The 25,226-nt window shown below is 41.3% G+C and overlaps 1 protein-coding gene across 1 annotated transcript in view; it reads right to left on the bottom strand.

Moving 5' to 3' along the window:
• The window catches only part of LOC126417102 (dynein beta chain, ciliary-like), a 739,775-nt gene that overhangs the window by 625,389 nt on the left and 89,160 nt on the right, over nucleotides 1–25,226 (bottom strand). The window contains exon 9 of the mRNA XM_050084997.1: nucleotides 24,027–24,127. Within this exon, the coding sequence (XP_049940954.1) occupies nucleotides 24,027–24,127 (101 nt within the window). The remainder of the gene's footprint in view (nucleotides 1–24,026; nucleotides 24,128–25,226) is intronic.

Raw genomic sequence — 25,226 nt, 5'->3', positions numbered from 1 at the left:
CATCCTTTCGGCACACTGAACATCTTTCGTTCTTGGGCACTCTGCATCTGTACAATGGATATCCAGTCTAATCATTTGTGCCACTTTCAAAAATGCCCGAGGATACTTTTTGGTGCATTTCCTGTTCTTCATGCACAGGAATGCAGGCTTCAGTCCTACACAAAGACCATGGATTAGGCTGTTGGTGACCCTGTCTACAGTTCTTTGTCCATGCGGAGGTCAGGCAACTCTGCTGATATCATCTGATCAACTTGGTTTGGCCAAAATTTCTGTTTTAACCATAGCAGCAAGTGTACATGTGGCAAGCCATATTTTTGACACTCAATGGAGTACAAGAAGCACTGTGCCTCACCAAAAATGTGCCCTTTCATGAACAAGGCCAACAGATTTTGCACTTTGACCCTAAAAGTCATGCTACATTATCTTCATGATCTGTTGGTTTCTGCCCATCCATCAGTTCTTCTCCAATCTCAGTCCAGGCTGGGTTGCATGTGAAGGTGATGTGTAAGTCTGGCCAACTATAGTTCCAGACATGGGAGAATGTGTACTGCATAAATTCATGAAGGTAGCTAGGACTATTTATGAACAATTATGGGAGGGTGACCATTCGGATTAACATTGCTGCTGAGGTCACACTGAATTTAGCAGATACAGTCCTTGTAAGCTGTACTATAATAATGTACTATAAACTGCAATTCTTAACCATACTTGAGTACAATAGCCCAAAAATTACGTTATGCTGTACACATTTCCATGTTTAAGAAAACTTTTGGGTAAATTTATATAATAAAACAAGTTTTCTGTCAAACAATTTCACTTAAGGTCAGTGGGAGAAACATTATCTTGTCAGTTGTGTTATGTATTTATGTCTTTTTGATAATATATGTGGGATTTTGTGCTAACGTAATTGTTCTGTTCTATGCAAGTAACTGTTCTTCTCTATGTACTATTTATGCAGTCCAAGCTGACAGTCAGCACAGTAGCTGATGGGAGGACCTGTAAAGGCATTTCCCATTTACAGGTACTCCTAACAGCGGCCGTACTGTCAGCTTAGATTGCGTGAATAGTATCTGTGTGCTGCTGAATTATTCCTGTACTTTGTAAACATTGATCAACTATTATATGGATATTTAAAATCCATCTGGATGTTCCATCAATGTACAGGATGATCCAGAAGTCCATTAATATTTGAAAATTCAGTAAGTCATGGAATAATGCAACTAAAGAGTTAATAAGTGACGTACATGCTTGAAATGACATGGATTTTTATTGAAACCAAAAATTGGTACACAAAATGACCGACAGATGGTGCTCCATTCAATACAGGGGCAATGATTAGCATAACAATTGACTTCTAGCAAAGACAATGTTCTTTACAACAAATGCTCAACATGTTGCCTGTCATTCATCAACAATACCTGTAGTCATGGGACAATGTTGTGAACAGTACTGTACAGAATATCAGCAGGTATGGTGAGAAATTGGTCGCATGTAGTCTTTTAGCATCCCTAATAAGGTCAGATGATTGCATTAGTCTTCTGACTTCATGAAACCCCACAACCAATAATCAAATGGATTGATGTCTGGGGACCTGGGAAGCCAAGTGTGATGGAAGCAGTGGTTCAGCACACAGTACAAAGTCCTCAAACGATGTGCACAAGAGAACTTTCACATATGTCGCAGTACGGGTTGGAGCACCATTCTGTATAAAAATCAAACCTTCCAGCAGCTGTTTATCAGCCACAGTATGTTGTGCTTCTGTAAAAAATTAGTGTACCTCACATCAATCATGCAGACATTTTGAAAAGCAGCACCCTGCATTTTCTTATGGTAATTGGGCAATAAAGATGCAGTAGCAGATTCTACATTCTGATAGTAAACCTTCTCTAACAGTGCCTTTTCTCGTAAAGTCAAAATGCCGTGATTGCTAGCACATCTGACTCCCTCTGTCACTATAGCTTATTTTAAACAAATTTTACATACAGCGTCACTGACGTAGTGCTGTCCAGCGCTATCTGTTGACCAGTTTCAGGACTCGTTTTTGGTTTCAGTAAAAATCCATGCCATTTCAGGCATGTGTCAAGTTTTACTTCTCCACCTACATTATTCTGTGAATTAGTGCATTTTCAAATGTTAGCAGACTTTTGGATCATCCTGTATTTAATACCATTAAAATATTTAATGAAAATCTGACTATATGATCTAACGTGTTTTTGGTGATTTTGATTACACTGCCTGATGAAATAGTGCAATAAAATAATTTGTTTGAATGTAACAGAAGACATCTTCATCTATGTGGTGATCACAATCATTGTCATCAAATCCTTTATAATACCACCACCATGGTGACATTAGTGCATTTGAAGCTGGCTGTCGAACGATTCTGCTCCTACCAACATACATTGCGTGTAAGGACCATGAAGAAAAGATGCGAGAAATTAGGGCTCATACAGAGGTGTACAGACAGTCGTTTCTCCCTCACTCTGTCTGTCAATGGAAAATGAGGGGAAATGACAAGCAGTGGTATAGGGTACCCTTCAGCACACACCTTATGGTGGCTTGCGGAGTACCTATGTGATGTAGATGTAGATATAGATACGTGTCAAGCTGACTTTCAAACTGCCACTGTAATCAAAGGTGCCCTCTCAAATATCCCTGTTTAGTACAAGTCAAATTTGTGCCAGCAGTACTGTTCTTTGCAATAGTGCTATATTTTCCACATACCACCAATATCTAAGCCAGAAACAGGTGCCCAGCCTGTGGCAGAAGTTTGGTTTCAGGTATAGTGGAGCTATTTTGCTAAAAGGTAAGTGCTGTGAATCTAGAAAATGGTAATCTTCAGTTGACTGTGAGCACTATTGTGAAAGTACCCTTAAATATATTTTCTGTAACTGTTACAAACAAAGCAGTACAAATTAGTGTTTACAAATGTCTGTATTGGAGTATGAAATAAAGACAAGGGACTGGGAAGAAAAACTTACATGTTACAAATAACAAACTAGAACAGTATCAGAGATGAACTAACCTTCACTCGTTAAGTGCGACACAAAGTAATGCAGATCACCTTCTCATACATATTACACAATGGATAATAGTGTGGAGGCAAGCATGAAGGGCACTGAGAGGACACATCAAATGGGACTAAGGGAATCAATTACTACAAAACCTACACAAATAAACAAATAACTGAATCATTCACCTGAACCACGTTGTAACTAGCAAAAAAAAAAAAAAAAAAAAAAAAAAAAAAAAAAAAAAAAAAAAAAAAAAAAAAAATTAAAATAAAATAAAAAGTTTGCATACTTGATGCAGGCAATACACAGGTGTCCCATGCGGCTGATATCTCTGGAGCGGCACTATTCTGCAAAAAAATCCCTAGTAAAAGTTGTAAGGTTTGAAGGCAGTCAGGGAATGGTTACCTTGAAATGACCTAATGACCTTGAACCCTGTTTTGAAGGTCAAACCAATGTCAAATTCATTTTTGTAAATGGTAACCCCTAGTTTTAATTTCATATTCGTATTCCACATGAAAAAAAAAAAAAAATGCATTGCTTGTAGGGAACATTTTTTTCGAAAAACCAATGGTTTGATGCCAGGGGGCACTTCATTGTAACTTCCCCAGGTTACCAGTATTTCGAGAATGAAGCAAGGTCAGGAAAAATTTTCAATGAAAATCATATATGGTTTCTGAACTCTGTCCACTTGCGAAATTTTCATGAATTGAAATGGCCTTGAAATTATTCAGCAGGGATTAACCTGAAAGCAAATTCCGTCGGCATAAGTGGAGCCCAATGTGAACCACTTGGAGGATGCCGAATCAGAGACCAGGATTGTACTTGTGCCATCACAATAAGAGAAGAGAAGGGTGGAACTCTGAGGCTAACTAATAAGTGTCACTGTCAGGGAATTCAAAATCATGACTGGGGGTTCAGAGAAATTTTACCTTTGGAGACTCTGAAAATTTCTCCACTGTGCTCCCTTAGAATGATTCTTAACTGGTGTGACGCTCATATATTTTTCTATTATGGAGTTAGAAAAAATGTGTGTTAAGGGATTTAGAAACATTCCAACTCCTCGGACTCCGATGAATTTTGCCTCATGGCACTCAGAACAATCTTGTCTCGCGAGACTCTAATGTGTTCCTCTAAAGTGAAATTTTTCCAAAGACATAAAAGCAAAATTATTCTCAACATGAATGTTTGGTGCTCATAAGAGAAAAATTTATTTAAGTCACCTTGTCTTGCATTTGGCTTTCTCGGGCCCATCTTTTGTTTCTGTCTTCTCTCTACATGGCGTGCCTTGATCAACGGTATCTTGTGTTTTAAGATACTTTAAATTCCACTCATATCGCTTACATATCACCCAGACAATTGAGCCTGGGGATCCTGAGAGATACCTGGCATTTTGTCGATGGGCCGTTACACAAATATGTCATGATCCCTTTTTCTTTGCTCTTTACAGATGAGGCAAACTTTGACAACATGGGAGGAGTCAATCTCTGTAAAGCACACTACTGGGCAGAAGCAAATCCTTGCTGGCAACGAGATCACTGAACACAGATACAGTGGTCAACCAATGTCTGGGTGGGCATACTTGGAGATTACATGATAGGTTCTGTTTTTTATGGCGAAATGTTGAACAGCTTGTGCTATCTTCATGTTCTCCAGAATCTAGTGCTTCCTTGACTGGAAAATATCCCCCCTAGACATACAAGCATGTATGTGGTTTCAACATGACGACACCCCTGCACATCAGGCCTTGCCTGTCAGAAGGTACCTCAATGCAACTTACCCAAATTGACTATTGGGAGTGCAATTCGTGAATTCCTGGCAAAGTTGCTAGACTTAACCCCATTGGACTACTTCTTAGGGGGAGCTGTGAAGCAGGTGTAATCCACCCCCCAATGACACCAGAAGATATGAGAGAAAGGATTGTGGTGGCTTTCCAGGCAATCATACATCAGACATTGAATGATGTCGAAACCAATTTCCAACAAGAGCGCCAATGTGCATTAGGCAAACTGGGCAGTTGATTAAGCATCTGAGATTCTAAATTTCCAGTGAGAACCATGTTAACCAGCCCTTCTCAGGGCTAACGATGTGCACAGTCCACTGGGCAACCTCCATGTGGTGCACATTGGGTTACGCTAATGCCAACGGTATTTGCTTTCAGTTTAATCCCTGCTGAAGAATTTCAAGGCCATTTCAAGTACATGAAAATTTCACCAGTGGACAGAGTTCAGAAACTATACATGATTTTCACTGAAAATTTTTTCCGCTCTTGCTTCGTTCTCGAGATACTGGTAAAAAAAATTTGTTCCCCACAAACAATGTGTTTTTCTTTTTTTTCATGTAGAATATGAATATGTAATAAAAACTAGGGGTTACCATTTGCATAAATGAATTCGACCTTGGTTTGACCTTGAGAACAAGTTTCAAGGTCTTATCGAGGTAACCACTCCGTGAACCCCTTCAAACTTACAACTTTTACTTGAGACTTTTTTTGCAAAATTGTGCCACTCTAGAGATATCAGCCGGTATAGAATAAAATGGGAAATGCTGTATATAGTTAAACATCAGTTTGCACATTTTTCTAACAATTATGACACAAATGCTTATGCTATCTACTTTAATTTTCCTGGGCAAACAATGTTGCATCTGTGCAGTTACATTGTTGTATTGCTGAAACACACTGATTTTTCTGTGTTACTCATTGCAGAAATAGAAAGCCTATTTTGAGAAAATGAAACAAAACAAGTCAAAACACAGAGTGTTTATTGCAATAAAAATCTGTACAAGCAGCAGCATAAAATACTGAAAATTTTAACACCGATGGTGGTGTTATCACTAAACATGTATATTCAGCATTACATTTTCAGTTCTCACTCAATGAGTTTTGCCAAACAGGCATGCAAATCCACTATTCAGTTGCTAGTTGCTGACAGATGTCAAGTAAGTTTTTCTTCTTAGTGTTTTTGATTGGTGAAAGTTTATTATACAAGATAGGGAAAAGTGAATTACTATTTGACAGCAGACTTCTTTTCCCAGTACCACTCAGCTTCTTTTTAATGCTCTGACAAACCAATTGTTGCTGTATGTTATAACTTTTTCTTCCCCTTAGTGTACTAGAGCTGTCAGTCAAAATTTATAGCCAGTTATTTTGAATGAGTCACTATGCAAGCCCTCTGTCTACCACACTAAGTTCTCTGAAAGCCTCTGGTATCATCTTGGAAGACACAGAATCTGCTGACCTAGGGATTGACAATGTCTGGAATCCAGTCATCTGGGCAGTATACATGAAAAGATCTTTTTTTCCTCTTTGTAAGAGCACAAACTCCTATCATGTGAGGAATTTCTGGACTACAACAGTGAAATATTTATGGATGATTTGATTTTGGAAAGGGAGAATCATCTGCCAGTTGTTGTTCTGCCTACTGCAGTGGTCATACCAGATTGTCAGATTCCAAACATCATGATCATTGAGCAAAATGAAATGTGTAAGAATGTACCTCATAATGCATGAGGATATCTCTGCTGTGGCACTCCTGGCAATGCTTTTGTGCTAAAAACACAAAAAAGCCATGTTGCCACCAGTACTGACAGGTTGCAACAAGAGTACTGTCATTGAAAAAAAAAAAAAAAAAAAAAAGTACAGAAGAATGATTGAACTGTTGACAGAAGAGTACTTGCTGAAGATTGAAAAACAGCCACGTTATTACTCATTGTTTTGCTTTTTCTGATATAAATAGCAGACATTTGTGTGCTACTTCAGCCCTTTCATGGTGAATTGCACTTTTCATTTCAGCTTTATTAACTCCTTAGGCAGAATTTGCACTGAACATTTGCATAAAATTTTTGTCACAATATGAGTACCATGCTTCTGACCTTGGTATGGTAAATTTTGATTTAAAATCAGTTCTGAAAATATCTGTGTGCATATTTTTGTTGACATTTAGTTCAGGGTACTTCCTCTGGAAAAGGAACTGTATTTTGTGCATGATGAATCTGAACTTAAACAGTGACTAACACTTGTATGCCTGGAGTAGCGGCTTCCTTGCTTTTGAAATTATTTGTTTCATGCAAAACATCACACAGTGCCTTTCGATGAGTTTGTACCTGACCAATTTTTAAAGGGAAATGATATTCCAGTAAACAATGGCAATGATACACACTCTCCCCTGTTGCTTGTCTCTTCACATCAGCCACCCCCAATGCACAAAAAATCCAAAAAATGTGTCTGGTTGTCGTAATCGCTCAAGCATTGGAAAAATTCAGCTGGCAAGGAAACAGTCTGTATAAATCTGCCATTGCCGTGAGGTACCGTGGAATAGTGGAACTGTCATCATCAACACCAGTGAACAACTACAATCCAAAAATCATTGGTACAGAAAATGCAATCCCAGATGAAGCAACCACAGAAACAAAAACAGCAGAAGCAGTAGACTAAATGAAACGGTGAAGCTACAGAAATTGCAATAACGGAAGGCTCCCTCAGTCTCACAGAAACAACTGAGCTACCATCAACAACAAGAACATAAGAGCAGACATCACCAGTAACTACAAAAGCTACAGTTTCAACAACATCCACATGAATACCAACAAAAGGAGAGAAGACATTCAGAACAGAAGAAAGAGTGTCAAATACTGTGCTTAGGAGGAAAAGTTCCACCTGCCTGTTTTGTAGTTGGAGGCAGACAGAAGGGGAAGCGCACAAGACAAATGGTCACTACACCTCCTGTAACTTGTAAAGGAACAACACAGAAGCAAGAACACCACACTATGTAAGTTTCAAATCCCAAAGTTATTTGCAAGTTTCTCAGTGCTTCATCAAAATGTGCAGTCAATGACAAATAAAGTGAGTGAACTTCAAGTTCTTCCAGAGAGTGAACTAAAATTTGTTACTGTAGTTTGCATAACAGAACATTGGCTTGAAGAAGAACTACAAATGTTGAATCTACAAAATTTTGTGTTAGATAGCTATTTATGTATCACTGTACAGACCCACAGAGGAATGTAATTTGCATCTATTCATTTCCAAAAATATATACCCAATCAACGAGCTTTATAGATATTTGGAGTTGAATTAGTAGCCGAAAATGTAGCTACACTACTAGAAATTAAAATTGCAACACCAAGAAGAAATGCAGATGATAAACGGATATTCATTGGACAAATATATTATACTAGAACTAACATGTGATTACATTTTCACGCAATTTGGGTGCATAGATCCTAAGAAATCAGTACCCAGAACAACCACCTCTGGCCGTAATAACGGCCTTGATACGCCTGGGCATTGAGTCAAACAGCGCTTGGATGGTGTGTACAGGTACAGCTGCCCATGCAGCTTCAACACAATACCACAGTTCATCAGGAGTAGTGATTGGCGTATTGTGACGAGCCAGTTGCTCAGCCACCATTGACCAGACGTTTTCAATTGGTGAGAGATCTGGAGAATGTGCTGGCCAGGGCTGTCTTACAAACGTCCCCATCTGTTGACTCAGGGATCGACACGTGTCTGCACGATCCGTTACAGCCATGTGGATAAGATGCCTGTCAGCTCTACTGCTAGTGATACAAGGCCATTGGGATCCAGCATGGCGTTCTGTATTACCCTCCTGAACCCACCGATTCCATATTCTGCTAACAGTGATTGAATCTCAACCAACGTGAGCAGCAATGTCACGATACAATAAACCGCAATCATGATAAGCTACAATCCAACCTTTATCAAAGTCGGAAACGTGATGGTACGCATTTCTGCTCCTTACACGAGGCATCAGAACAACGTTTCACCAGGCAATGACTGTCAACTACTGTTTGTGTATGAGAAATCGGTTGGAAAGTCAGCACGTTGTAGGTGTCACCACCGGAGCCAACCTTGTGTGAATGCTCTGAAAAGCTAATCATTTGCATATCACGACATATTCTTCCTGTTGGTTAGATTTTGCATTTGTAGCATGTCATCTTCGTGGTGTAGCAATTTTAATGGCCATTAGTGTATTATTTGCTTAAACAGGGCTCAAACAGGCAATATAACCACCCTGTAACAAGTTTGGAATCCAACCTCCACTTCTTAACATAAAGGTCCAAACATCTCATTATGTATGGGAATTTTAATATTAATTTCCTGAAAGGATCAAAACAAAAAACTGGTATTTGAACCTGCTGTTAACTTTTAATTTAAAGCTTAAAATGAAACTAGCAACATAGATAATGGCAACATCAGTATCAACCATCGAAAATATGTCATGTAAATACAACACACAAACTTTCAATGCAGGCTTTGGGGATCACAATACATAAATAATTTCTGTAAAACTGAAAAATCATTGACAGCTTTCAAAACAACCTGGATCAGCTGTTGTTAGAAGCTACAATGAACAACATATAAATTTCTTTCTGCACTTCCTAACGAGGGAAAAATGGGAAGAAGTTTACAACATTTTATGCACAAATGAAAAGTTTGATGCTTTCAATAACATCATCTGCTAACACATTGAGCCATATTCCCCCTTCCCAACCTCTCCCCAAAAGGAAAGAAAATAATGCACAAAAATAAAAAAGTAATTCCATCACACCAGGCATACTGATACCACTTACGAAAAATGAGGTTTCTCTATGAAGTATCACAGCAAACAGAAAAAGTGCCAAATTTTGATGCTTATTCTAGGAGATGTAAACATATCCTGAACAAAGTCATTAAAATGTCTAAGAAACTGAAAACAGTAAAAAAGAAACAGGAAAACAATGTAAAGAACACCACAGTATTGACCTACTGGGAAATGCAATTAAAATATGAGACCTGAGAAAGCAGCAAATAAATTTAACTCCTACTTTACAGAAATAGCAGAAAATCTTACAAAATGCATCCACTAAATGCTAAGGAAGAACAAGTTGCAATCAGTTTCAATATGTGTCTTTTTTATATCCAATGGATGAAAAAGATGTATCAAATGTTATTAGAGGGTCAAAACCATTTTGTCATATGGCATTGATAACATCCCTGATGGTATTTTAAAGAAATGGTCAGCAGAACAGCAAAACCCTTAGCAGATGTTTGTAATTCCTCACTGGCTACTGGGATTTTCCTGAACAGTTGAAAATAGCAAATAGCCTCCATTTATAAAGTGTCAAAGAACAGAGGTAAAAAAATTATGGACTTATCTCTCTAGTGTCTGGCTTTTCTAAAGTATTACAAAAAATACTTTATAACAGGCTGGTTCATTTTATACAAGAAAATAACCTCTTCTCAAAATCAAAGCATGGTTTCCATAAATATAGGTCCATCTTTGATTTTGTAAATGAAGCCCTGATCTCAGTAGACCATAAGCAACACTTATCTGCTGTATTTTTGGGTCTCACCAAAGTTTTTGATGTCATAAACCATAAACTACTACTCTTGAAACTGGAATATGTAGGCTTCAGGGGACTGGGATGCAAGTGGATACAATCAACAGACAACAAATAGTGGAACTTAGTATCAAGAAGGAAACAACATACATATGTATCAGTCAGCTAAACAGAATATTAAATGTGGTGTGCCCTAAGATTCCATTCTAGGTCCAATCTTGTTCCTGCTGTTTATGAATGACTTATAGTCAGCAATACCTTACCAGACATGTATAAAATTTGTGAATGACACCAACATTCTGATAAAACGGAAGATTGTAGCTGAACTGGAGAATGAAATAAAAGCATGCATGTTACACAGCACTGATTGGTTCTCCAAAAACAGTATTTTCATAAATGCAAAAAAGACAGTAACTATGCATTTACATACAACACAAAGGACACACCCCTTGAGCCTTATCATAATGTTATCTAGAGAACAATTATAAAACTGTAAACAGCACTAAATTTCGTGGAACATGGATCCAAGTAAACCAAAAGTTGGACAAACATGTAATCTTCATCAACATGAAATTAGGTGCCACTTGCTATTGCCTGATAATTCTTACTGGCTACATGACACAACAAATGATAAATATATATTACTGGTATGCACAGATGGAATCACAACTGAGATATGGCATAGTTATTTGGGCAACTCTACAAATTCTTCCACTACCAACCTATAAATTCTTCCTCTACCTTGCTTATATATTTTGGGAGCTACATGTTTCATGAAGCCCTGACAACGAAGACCAGCTAGTGCAAAAAAATGAAACAGTTCATAAGTACAACACACAACAGAAAATGGAATGCAAAAACAAAACTTAAACAAGATGGATCTCTGCTAGTATAGGAAAAACTTTACAGCACGTTATCACATCACATAAAAAAAAGAGTTTATCATCATCATCATCATCATCATTTAAGACTGATTATGCCCTTCACTGTTCAGTCTGGAGCATAGCCCCCTTATAAATTTCCTCCACAATCCCCTATTCAGTGCTAACATTGGTGCCTCTTCTGATGTTAAACCTATTACTTCAAAATCATTCTTAATATAATCCAGGTACCTTCTCCTTGGTCTGCCCCGATTCCTCCTACCCTCTACTGCTGAACCCATGAGTCTCTTGGGTAACCTTGCTTCTCCCATGCGTGGAACATGACCCCACCATCTAAGCCTGTTCGCCCTGACTGCTACATCTATAGAGTTCATTTCCAGTTTTTATTTGATTTCCTCATTGTGGACACCCTCCTGCCATTGTTCCCATCTACTAGTACCTGCAATCATCCTAGCTACTTTCATATCCGTAACCTCAACCTTGTTGATAAGGTAACCTGAATCCACCCAGCTTTCGCTCCCATACAACAAAGTTGGTTGAAAGATTGAATGGTGCACAGATAACTTAGTTTTGGTACTGACTTCCTTCTTGCAGAAGAGAGTAGATCGTAGCTGAGCACTCACTGCATTAGCTTTGCTACACCTCGCTTCCAGTTCTTTCACTATGTTGCCATCCTGTGAGAATATGCATCCTAAGTACTTGAAACCGTCCACCTGTTCTAACTTTGTTCCTCCTATTTGACACTCAACCGGTTTATATTTCTTTCCCACTGACATTACTTTCGTTTTGGAGATGCTAATCTTCATACCATAGTCCTTACATTTCTGATCTTGCTCTGAAATATTACTTTGCAAACTTTCAATCGAATCTGCCATCACATCTAAGTCATCCGCATATGCAAGACTGCTTATCTTGTGTTCACATATCTTAATCTCACCCAGCCAGTCTATTGTTTTCAACATATGATCCATAAATAATATGAACAACAGTGGAGACTGGTTGCACCCTTGTCTTACCCCTGAAACTACTCTGGACCATGAACTCAATTTACCGTCAGCTCTAACTGCTGCCTGACTATCTATGTAAAGACCCTTAATTGCTTGCAAAAGTTTGCCTCCTATTCCATAATCTCGTAGAACAAACAATAACTTCCTCCTAGGAACCCAGTCATATCCCTTTTCTAGATCTATAAAGCATAGGTACAATTCCCTGTTCCACTCATAACACTTCTCCATTACTTGCCGTAAGCTAAAGATCTGGTCCTGACAACCTCTAAGAGGCCTAAACCCACACTGATTTTCATCCAATTGGTCCTCAACTAATACTCGCACTTTCCTTTCAACAATACCTGAGAAGATTTTACCCACAACGCTGATTAAAGAGATACCTCTGTCATTTTTACAATCTTTTGTGTTTCCATGTTTAAAGATTGGTGTGATTACTGCTTTTGTCCAGTCTGATGGAACCTGTCCTGACTCCCAGGCCATTTCAATTATCCTGTGTAGCCATTTAAGACCTGACATTCCACTGTATTTGATGAGTTCCGACTTAATTTCATCCACCCCAGCTGCTTTATTGCACTGCAATCTATTGACCATTTTCTCCACTTCCTCAAATGTGATCCTATTTCCATCATCATTCCTATCCCATTCTACCTCGAAATCTGAAACATTACTGATCATATTTTCACCTACATTGAGCAACTCTTCAAAATATTCCCTCCATCTGCCCAAGGCATCCACAGGATTCACCAGCAGTTTTCCTGACCTGTCCAAAATACTTGTCATTTCCTTCTTACCTCCCTTTCGAAGACTGCTAATTACACTCCAGAATGGTTTTACAGCAGCTTGACCCATAGTCTCCAACCTGTTTCCAAAGTCTTCCCAAGATTTCTTCTTGGATGCTGCAATTATCTGTTTGGTGGTGGTGGTTGTTGGGATGTTTAAGGGGGACTAAACAGCTAAGGTCATCAGTCCCCCATTCCAAAAACAAGCGAGACAAAGTCGCAGAGCATATAAAACCCCAAGGGGAAGGAGACTGCCCCCCCCCCCCCCCCCCCAGGTGCTAAAGAACACAAATTAGGCAACGAACACTACAGAAAAGAAGAGTACAGACGAACACCAGACAGAAAGAAATAGAAGAAAAGAAGATGGCCGGAGACTGGTTGACTGACCACGACAACAAAAAAGGGAAAGAGTCAACCATCCGATGAGACACCAAAACAGCAACAAATATGGAGAGACGCGAGCACAAAAGACACAGAAACGGAAAAGTGCAGGACCCCCCTAAATGGATCCATAAAAAGGACTAGCACGGATAAAATGTAAAACATTGTCAGCCATGGAGGCATCGTCGCATAAAGTCAAAGGCAAGGTGCCCGGGAAATTAAAAGACTGCCGAAGGGTGCGCAGTCGGGGACACTCCAATAAAATGTGGGCGACCGTCAGCCGGGACCCACACCGACACAGGGGGGGGGATCCTCCTGACGCAAAAGATGGCCGTGCGTCAGGTATGTATGGCCGATGCGGAGCCGACACAGGATAACAGAGTCCCTGTGAGAAGACCGCAGGGAGGAGCGCCACACATCGGTCGCCTCCTTGACAGCCCGCAGTTTATTAGGCATTGTCAAGCCTCGCCACTCAGCAGACCACATCCCAAGCACCTTACGGCGCAACACCAGCTGCTGATCGGGAGCCGTGAGGCCGATCTCCAAAGCTGGGGCATCGAGCGCCCCTTTGGCCAGCCTGTCAACACGTTCGTTCCCCGGGATGCCAACATGACCTAGCGTCCAAACCAAGACCACCAAACGTCCAGAATGGGCAATGGCGGAAACAGACTCCTGAATAGAGGACACCAGAGGAGAAGAGGGATAGCAGCGGTCGATGGCCTGAAGGCTGCTCAGGGAGTCACTGCAGATGACGATGGACCTACCTGAGCAGAAACGCATATGCTCAAGAGCGCGCAAGATGGCCACCAGCTCTGCAGTAAAAATACTGCAGCCAGCCGGCAAGGAGCGTTGCTCAACATGGGCAGCGTGAGCAAAAGCGTAGGCAGTGCGACCATCAACCAGGGAACCATCAGTGTAGACAGGCTCACAGCCCGGAAATGATTCGAGGAGCGCAAGAAAACGGCGACGGAGGGCCACAGGCGGAACCGAGTCCTTAGGTCCCTGTGCCAAATCCAGACGGACGGACGGCCGGGACAAACACCAGGGAGGCGTAGGTGTACGGACCCGGAAGGGAGGCAGAAGAGGGAATGACCCCAGTTCTGACAGCAGGGACTGGACACGGACAGCTACGGAAAGCCCAGACCTAGGTCGCCGTTCGGGCAGATGGAGGACCATGGCAGGGAAAAGCAGGCAACGATTGGGATGGTCTGGCGAGCAATGCACGTGGACAGCATAGTCGGCGAGCAGTCGATGGCGGCGAATCCGCAGCGGGGGAACCCCGGCCTCCACCAGTAGGATATCTACGGGGCTGGTACGAAAAGCGCCAGTTGCAAGCCGAACCCCACAGTGGTGTATGGGGTCTAACAACTTCAACACTGAGGGTGATGCAGACCCATAGGCCAGGCACCCATAATCAAGCCGGGACTGCACAAGGGCTCTGTACAATCGCAGCAGCGTGCAGCGATCTGCACCCCAAGACGTGTGGCTAAGGCAGCGGAGGGCGTTGAGGTGCCGCCAGCATTTTTGCTTCAGCTGAGTAACATGAGGAACCCATGTGAGCCGGGCATCAAACATGAGTCCCAAGAAGCGGCGAGTGTCCACCACTCAAAGCAGGTGGCCGTCGAGGTAAAGTTCAGGATGAGGGTGGACCGTCCGACGCCTGCAGAAGTGCATAACTCGAGTCTTGGCTGCAGAGAACTGAAAACCATGAGTCAGAGCCCATGATGCTGCCTTGCGAACGGCGACTTGCAGCCTGCGGTCGGCGACTCCCGTAGTCGTGGAGCTAAATGAGATGCAGAAGTCATCGGCATACAAAGAAGGAGACACCGACGACCCCACTGCTGCAGCCAGACCATTAATGGCCACTAGAAATAAGGAGACGCTCAACACTGAGCCCTGCGGGACCCCATTTTCCTGTATATAAGATGAACTAGAGGTGGCACCGACTTGCACCTGGAAAGAGCGGCGCAATAAAAAGGTTTGAAGAAAAGCCGGGAGCCGACCACGAAGACCCCACTCATGCAACGTGGCGAGGATGTGATGCCGCCATGTGGTGTCATACGCCTTCCGCAGATCGAAAAATACAGCAACGAGATGCTGACGTCGGGCAAAGGCCGTATGGAGTGCAGATTCCAGCCGCACCAAATTGTTCGTGGCAGACCGGCCCCGACGGAAGCCACCCTGGGATGGAGCGAGGAGACCGCGCGACTCAAGGACCCAACACAAACGCCACCCCACCATACATTCGAGCAATTAGCACAAAACGTTGGTGAGGGTAATGGGACGATAGCTGTCCACCGCCAGTGGGTCCGCACCGGGCTTCAAGATGGGGACAATAACACCTTCTCGCCATTGCGACGGGAACACGCCTTTGCTCCAAATGCGATTAAGTATTGCGAGAATGTGTCTCTGGCAGTCCCTGGAGAGATGCTTCAGCATCTGCGCGTGGATGCAGTCTGGGCCTGGTGCTGTATCAGGGCAATCGGCGAGGGCAGCGAGGAATTCCCTCTCGCTGAAAGGAGCATTGTATGATTCAGAACGACGCGTGTGGAATGAGAACGGCGTCCGCTCGGCTTGCTCCTTTAGAGAGCGAAAGGCGGGGGGATAGGATGCAATCGCAGAGCTCTGAGCAAAGTGCGTGGCAAGCCGTTCAGCAATGGCGGCAGCGTCCATGCAGACAGCGCCGTCCAAGGAGAGCCCAGGGACACCCGTAGGGGTCTGGTATCCGTAAATCCGCCGGATCCGGGACCACACGAGCGAGGGGGAGACATGGGAGCCCAAGGATGAGACATACCTCTCCCAGCACTCCTGCTTATGCCGTGCAATAAGACGACGGGCGAAGGCACGGAGCCTCTTAAAGGTGATGAGGGTCTCAAGAGACGGGTGCCACCTATGACGCTGGAGAGCCCGCCGACGGTCGCGAATAGCCTCAGCAACCTCCGGCGACCACCAGGATACAGCCCTCCTCTGAGGGTGGCCAGAAGAACGGGGGATGGCAGTCTCGGCCGCTGAAATGATGGACGTGGTTAAAACACGCACCACCTCATCAATGTCACCCTGTGGGGGAGACTCAAAGAAGAATGACACTGGGGCAGTGACAAATAGATGGGAAAATGGTCACTACCACACAGGTGAGGATGCACTCTCCAGTGGAGGGATGGGACAAGTCCAGGGCTGCAAATAGAGAGATCGATGGCCGAGAACGAGCCATGGGCCACACTGAAATGCGTGGGAGCACCGGTGTTCAAGAGGCTAAGGTCAAGCTGAGCCAACACATGCTCCACGGCCCGACCGCAGTCATCGGAGACAGTCCCACCCCATAGAGGGTTGTGGGCATTGAAATCGCCCAGCAGCAAAAAAGGTGGCGGCAGTTGGGCTATCAGAGCAGCCAGGACATGCTGCGCGACAGCACCATCAGGTGGAAGGTAAATACTGCAGACGGTAATAGCCTGTGGCGTCCACACCCGAACAGCGACAGCCTCTAAAGCTGTTTGTAGAGGTACAAACTCGCTGTGAAGAGAGTTAAGGACATATATGCAGACGCCACCAGACACCCTTTCATAAGCTGCCCGGTTCTTAAAATAACCCCGATAGCCACGGAGGGCGGGGGTTCACATCGCTGGAAACCAAGTTTCCTGAAGAGCAATGCAAAGGAAAGGATGACGGCTGATAAGTTGGCGGAGCTCAGCTAGATGGTGGAAGAAACCGCTGCAGTTCCACTGGAGGATGGTATTAGCCATGGATGGGAAAGGCGTGAAGGGATTGGGGAGGCAGATTATGCCTCCGGGGCCCCTGCTGCTACTGAGTCACCACCTGGACAACAGCTATCTATTGCATCCGAGGGACTGGCGAGATCCATGTCCTCAGTGGACGCCAGAATCTCCACCTCATCCTCAGACGCAGAGCTTGTAGGAAGCGGTGGAATGGGTGCCACCGCAATGTCGGTAGCCTTGGGGAGTTTCTTCTTCTTCTGCTTCTCGCACTGCGCCTTGGGTGGTTGGATGCTGCAATTATCTGTTTGTTTCTTTCTTCAACATAACTTTCTCTGTCTACCTGAGTTCTAGTATGTAGCCATTTTTGATATGCCTTCTTTTTCCTTTTACAGGCTGCCTTGACTATGTCATTCCACCAATCTGTTTCCTTCATCCTACTTTTACACACTACTGTTCCAAGACATTCTTTAGCCACTTCTAGTACTGTGTCCCTGTACCTTGTCCATTCCTCTTCCAATGACTGTAATTGACTTACATTCAACTAACTGGTACCTTTCTGAGATCGCTGTTATGTACTTGTGCCTGATTTCCTTATCCTGAAGTTTCTCCTCTCTTATCCTCCTACATATGGACCTGACCTCCTGCACCTTCGGCCTCACAATCCCAATTTCACTGCAGATTAAATAATGATCAGTGTAATCAAAGAATCCCCTGAATACATGTGTGTCCCTCACAACCTTCCTGAATTCCTGATCTGTTATTACATAGTCAATGACAGATCTGGTTCACCTGTCTTCCCAAGTATACCAGTGAATGTTCTTATGTTTAAAAAAGGGGTTTGTGATTACTAAGCCCATACTGGCACAGAAATCCAAGAGTTGTTTCCCGTTCCTGTTGGCCTCCATATCCTCTCCAAATTTACCCATAACCTTTTCATACCCTTCTGTTCGATTTCCAATCCTGGCATTAAATCACCCATGAGCAGAACACTGTCCTTGTCCTTTACTCTGACAACTACATCACTGAGTGCCTCATAAAAACTATCCATCTTATCTTGATCTGTCCCTTCACAATGCGAATATACTGACATAATCCTAATTTTCTTGCTAGACACTGTCAAATCTATCCACATCAGTCGTTCGTTTACATACCTTATTGCAACTACGCTGGGTTCCATTTCTTTCCTGATGTAAAGCCCTACACCCCATTGTGCTATTCCTGCTTTGACTCCTGACAGGTAGACCTTGTATTCTCCCATTTCTCTTCTTACTCACCCCTTAACCAAATGTCACTAACAGCTAAAACGTCCAGCCCCATATTACTTGCAGCCTCTGCCAGCTCTACCTTCTTCCCAGAGTAGCCCCCGTTGATATTAATAGCTCCCCATCTCATTACCATTTGTTTGCCAAGTCATATCTTAGGAGTCCCTGGTTTGTCAGTTAGAGGTGGGACTCCGTCACCTCCAAAGGTCCGAGGCATTTTGCTCTGATTGTTGCCAGCATCATATTTAAAGTACCAGGGACGCAGGTTGCTAGCCTTACTTGCCCCGAGTCTCATTGGGTTTTACCCCTAACAGTTGAGGGACTAACCGGTGGATTTGGTAGTCTTTGCCGAATGAGCACAAAGGTGACCACGACTCAGAATATGTGCGAGATGCCCAGCCTTATTCCAAAGTAACTGGTGTCCCGACTGTCGGGACCACTTACCTGGCCACTTATACGTTGCCCGTGGTTCAAGAACTAGGACATGACTACAGGAACCCACACCATGAACCACAGAGTTTATAAAGAAATTTTTAAAATGGCTCTAAAAATGTATCTATGAAATAAACTGCATTATGATATTGATGAATATATAAATCTTATATAAACTGTAAATACTTTCTAATCTTTAAGTTTGTCTCTTTTGTGCAAATACAAAAGCAGTAAACTATAGGCATGAAGATGTCATAAAAACTGTAAATATAACCCTGCTTTTTAAATTAATAAGATTATTATTGTTAATTTGTAATAAGAGTGCCATGATTTAATGCAAATTTGTTTCCCTTAACGAAATTAATTAATTGTAAGTTATAATCAATGCAATGAAGTAAAAATGGTAAAAATCTGCTCTTGCTTTTTAACTACAAAACTGTTATAAGTTCTTGAGAAGAGCATGAAAACAATAATCTGTATGTATACATTTTCTTACAGTTTTATGTATGTAAACTTATTTATATTGCAGTAGATATATGAGGGTGGTTTGAAAAGTTCTCAGAATCACCACGAGAAGTCAGTGCTAGCGCAACGAGTTGTTCACATGATATTCATTGGACTGTTACTTGTAAACATGTACTACATCAGTGCTCTTGGAAGAGAGCTGTAGCGGTGACATGGCTCTGTTGTTGCTCCCACGTAGTGATTTGTGAAAATGGAAAAAAATCGAAATTCGAGCAGTGATTAAGTACTCCGTAAAGAAAGGTATGAAAGTAAAGGACATTCATGCCAATTTCCAGAATACACTGGACACTCTGCTCCTTCATATTCAACTGTTGCAAAGTGGACAAATGAATTTAAATTTGGTCAGGAGAGCTTAGATGATGATCCACACAGTGGTCGGCCAAGATGTGTCACTACTCCAAAAATCATTGCAAATGTGCACAAAATGGTCATGGAGGATTGTCGATTGAAAGTGGGTGAAATTGCTCACGCTTGCCAGATATCATCTGGAAGGCTATATTACATTTTAACTGAAGAATTAGAAATGACAAAAATTATCTGCAAGATGAGTGCCGTGACTCTTTGCGCTGGATCAAAAACATGCGCTATCGCCTTGGTAAAATTACACGAACTAATGTATGAATTGTTGCACACCTGCCTTATTCACTTGATATGGCTCTGACTCAATTCCATCTCTTCCCAAAATTGAAAATTTTTCTTGGTGGACAAAGATTCACTTCAAAGAAATAATAGCCAGAGTTGACAACTATTTTTCGGGCTTGGAGAAACTCATTTTTGAGATGGGATCAAAGCACTGGAACACCACTGGACCTAGTGCATTAATCTACAAGGAGACTACATTGAAAAATAAAAAAAAAGTTTCAGTGATGAAAGTACTTTTTTTCTACTCTGTTCCAAAAACTTTTCAGACCATCCTTCTACATTTCATAATCATCACTTTAATTCATGTTGTCCAATCTCATCATCTTACAAAAATTGACTAGTGAAATGGACCAATAAAATAATCAATCAATCATAAAATTCTCACGGAGTTGCATCTTATAATTTGCCAACAAATCTCTGCAGATAACTGACAAGAGCCAAATTCTTTCCTAGATTTAGACCATAAATACTGTAGCCGGCAAGAAAATGATTACAAACATGACAATGCAACTACATGAAATAAAACTATTTGCACTGTTAAAAACTCTTTTATTATTTTGCACTTGTGCCTACACCTTTTTTCTTTGCTACATTATTTTTAACTATTGTAGAGTTATAATTTTTGTTATTACTATCACCTATGCAATTATTTTTTATTTTTCCTTTAAATTATCTACCCTTTTGTAATACTAAGCACAGTAATTATCTCTGTTCCTTGATTATGTCACTCACGTACCTTCATGGCCATCTTTGTTCTTCATTCCTGATTATAAATATTACAACCAGTGTCATACAGCAAACAATTTTTTAATTGAATTATTGTTTTGTATGCTAATCTTGTAGTAGTTAAATTCATCTTCCTCTGTTGCATAATCAACTACAAATTACATTTTATCCTTTCTATCACTGTTTCAAGACAGTGGTAAATTGTTCACACTTGACAGTATCTTAATAGTATGTCCACATGTGAATACTGATTCTCTGTTCTGCTGCTAGTTCTTTCACAATGACCCCTAAATCCCCATACCACCTCTGCTCTCTCCACAAGATCATGAAATCCCACTTACCTGTACCATCTTTTCCCAAATTAAAATTCTTGCCCTTCTATAACTGGAACAGTTCTTTAAACACCATTTCCAAAACTTTTTCAATTTACTGTCATCCTATTCCCATCTCATAATACCACTATCCATAAATACTTACTTTACACCCAGTGAAACCTCCCATCAACCTTTCAAGAGCCTCCATACCCTCCCTACCTTACTGACTCCTTTCATCTACCACATTCCCCAAAATGCCTTCCCAATGCCCCATAAACTCCAGACCTCAAACACATCCAGCACACTCTTGTCAAACCTATCCAGTAAAAACCACAACTTCACAGACATTTCAGTCACGTTTCTTCTCTCCAGATACCAGAAAAAGCACCTGTTCATATCAGCCCAACAAACCAACAGTACCTCCATTCTGATAGCACACTAAAAACTCTGTTCCCCACACTACACCTGCTTGTAGTGCAGTGTTCAGCAAACCCTTGCCCAGTATGCCAAAAGTCTTACAATGGCCTTCACAGGAAAGCACTACCTTCCAAACCTAGTCACTGGACATATCTCCTGTGCCATAACTATACTTGCTCCTTATTCTACAAACAACTGTATAAACCAATACACACCAGACTGGAATGTCTTAACCGTATCCTTCACCAGGGCTTTAACTAGCTACTATCATGCCTGGAAATTATTAACATCCTATCCACAATGCTTTCCGTATCTCCCAAAGGAGTATTTGACAAATCATCCAACCTCTGAAATATCCCTGTTCTTCCTTATGTCACATCTGCTCCCAATCACTTTTCACATCATTAAATGACAGGCCATCTGTGAAAGAAGTTATGTACAAGTTCTGGTGTAACTTTTGCACATCTTTTATACGTACATGACCACCAACTAACTGTCCATCCAGATGAAGTGCCAGTGCCAAACTGTGATCAAGAAAAAAGATGAACTTCCAATAGCAAAATATGCTGTGAGCACAACATGGCTAATTTCAATGTCTGCACTGCAATGTATATCCTCTGGATCTAACCCCCCCTCCCACCTCCAGCTCCTTCTCCTCCTCCACCACCACCACCACCACCACCACAGCTTCTCTGGTGGATTATGTAGACAGAAGTCTTCCTTGAAATACAAGATTTGATCCTGTAATCCTCCTTGTCTCAATTTCTATTAAGACTCTGTCCTACATCCACCTCTAACTGTGTCCACATCCCCTGTGCACCCACCACCCCTCCCCACAGAAATTTTATTTTAACTTACATTCTCCTCTCCACAATTTCCTCTTCATCTGTTCTTCCTCTCCTTCCCAATTCACATCTCCACTTCTGTAGATAACTCATGTTAGTTTTGAAAGCATGACTTACTAAGCTGACTGATAATATTCATACCTGTCAGCAACTGTCTTCTTTCCTATTAGGGATTCTTATATTTTTCTTAATGACTGTGGGTCTTTCCCTACCATATATATTCTGCATACTAGGTGGAACAGTTTTGTTGTGACTGGTTTTCCCAAGGAGTTTGACAATTTTAAGGATTTTGCTTTACTCCAATTGTCTTTGTTTCAATTATGTCTTTCCATATGCTGTCAAATTCTTCTTGCAGTGTAATGTTCTCCATTTCATCTTCATCCATTTCTTCTACGCCTATAAATTTCTTGTACATTTCAGCCTACCCTTCTTTGCTTAGCACTGGCACCCTGTCTCAGCTCTTGATATCCATAGAGCTACTACTCTCTTCTTCACAGGTGTCCCCCCCCCCCACCCCCCCCTCTGTTTGCAGCATCTACCTTTCTTAAAATTATGGAGGTTTCTACAGGTTTGCATTATTCTTCTATCATTCCTGGATTGCCATTTTGCAGCTTCCGCCAACCTCATTCTTTTAGATTCCAGTTTCTCTCTTGGCTTTTTATATTTCCTACATTTTTATATATTCTCATTTCGTCACTTCAATGTAATATCTTGGTTGTTATCCAAGGATGCCTACTGGGCATTTTGCCCAGTTGTTTCTCTGCTGCCTTCAGTATTTCATCTCTCAAATTTAATATTCTCTCAATGTAAAGTATTATTTTAGCTAGCCTGACAACATTTTTGAATATTTGTGGTATTGTCTGTAGTGAAATTCTTTAACTCATCTGTGACTGGCTTTCACACTGAGTTACATTTGCCATTTTCTCCTTGATGAGATTGATTCTGTTCACTCTGCCACAATCTACTCTGAACTCCACGCACAATTTCATATCTTGCTGAATTTTAAAAATTGTTGAAGCACATCTTTTAGTCATATTAAATTTTTTTGGCAAGGATATTTTTGATTTCTACCTGTTAAACAGGTGAATTAAATATTCATCACCCCACCTCAGTCATGCCATTTTCTCTCTTCATTCCCCAGTCAGTGACATTATTTGTTTATCTCTTCAGAAATGGCTCTGAGCACTATGGGACTCAACATCTGAGGTCATCAGTCCCCTAGAACTTAGAACTACTTAAACCTAACTAACCTAAGGACATCACACACATCCATGCCCGAGGCAGGATTCGAGCCTGCGACCGTAGCGTGTTTATCTCTTCCCTTACTTGTGTTCTACCTCTCTCTCTCTCCCCTCCCCCCTTTCATATCTATTGTTGTCACAGCTCACAATTAAATCTGAACATCTGTAATTAATTTGTATTATTCTACTTTTTGTAAACAAACATAAACTGTTAGTTTTTCTGCTACAGCCATTACTTTCTTCACTATTTCTGTCATAACTACTTCTAAGTGTTGGGTTCCATACTAAAGGTATGACGTAACCTGTCTGCCATAATGAATGTAATGTAAAATAGGAAGAAAGTCTAGCCAAAATGTAGGAGGCCATCTTTCCAGCATTAATAAATAAATCCGTTAAAGAGAAAGGTGAAAAAGGCATTTAACTAGACCTTTTCCATGTTTTTAACTAAGCCTTACAGTGTTAGAAAATTTGAATATTTGTTCATTTCACTGTAAATACAAATTCCTTACCTGCATATAAGTGTTGCCTGTAATCCTTCAAACACAAGGTCATCCACAAATTCAACATATGGCTCCCATTTCTCAGCTCTCCTCTGTTGCAGGAACAATTCCTGTGTTTAAAAGCCATAGTCAGCAATCTTAAATTTTTGGACACATGTCACACACAAATCTGATGATAAATTCACTTTTAATACATAAAAAAGAAATTTAAATAAAATGATGAGTGTACAAATTTATCTGATTTTTAAAAAGTAATAAAGTACTGGAAAAATACGGAAGGTTATCATAATGTTTATTATGAGTGACAATAAGAAACATCATTGTTGTTACTAATTCTACTATCATTTTTCAAAGAGCATATTAGAAACAGTAACTGAATCCTTAATGCAGAGTGCCTCAGTGTTATCACTTTTCCGATTACAGTCTTTTTTAACTGCAATACCACTGAGTGCTACATACATGCTAGATACATTGAAATTGTAAGTAATCATTTGCATAAGCTACTTCACACAAGTTTAAATCTACTGCTGGTATTCTGCTTGTCTGTTTGAATAAATTGGCAAAAATACTTGTTCAAAACCGGTGGTAGGCAGAAAACATCTTCCGAGATTGTCCTAAATGCTTTCTCCGAAAATTATTTCGAGCAGTTAGTCTATGAACCCACGCGAATTGTAAATGGTTGCAAAAACACACTTGCCCTCTTAGCCACAAACAATCCAGAGCTGATAGAGAGCATCATGACTGATACAGGGATTAGTGATCACAAGGTCGTTGTAGCTAGGCTCAATACCGTTTTTTCCAAATCCACCAGAAACAAACGCAAAATAATTTTATTTAAAAAAGCAGATAAAGTGTCACTAGAAGCCTTCCTAAGAGACAATCTCCATTCCTTCCGAACTGACTATGCAAATGTAGACGAGATGTGGCTCAAATTCAAAGATATAGTAGCAACAGCAATTGAGAGATTCATACCTCGTAAATTGGTAAGAGATGGAACTGATCCCCCGTGGTACACAAAACAGGTCTGAACTCTGTTGCAGAGGTAACGGAAAAAGCATGCGAAGTTCAGAAGAATGAGAAATCCTGAAGATTGGCTAAAATTTACAGACGCGTGAAATTTGGCACGGACTTCAATGTGAGATGCCTTTAATAGGTTCCACAACGAAACATTGTCTCGAAATTTGGTAGAAAACCTGAAGAAATTCTGGT

The sequence above is a fragment of the Schistocerca serialis genome, chromosome 8 (genome assembly GCF_023864345.2).
Source record: "Schistocerca serialis cubense isolate TAMUIC-IGC-003099 chromosome 8, iqSchSeri2.2, whole genome shotgun sequence".
Taxonomy (NCBI): domain Eukaryota; kingdom Metazoa; phylum Arthropoda; class Insecta; order Orthoptera; family Acrididae; genus Schistocerca; species Schistocerca serialis.
Note: the sequence above shows the minus strand (reverse complement) of the source record. Positions and strands in the feature narration are given on the sequence as shown.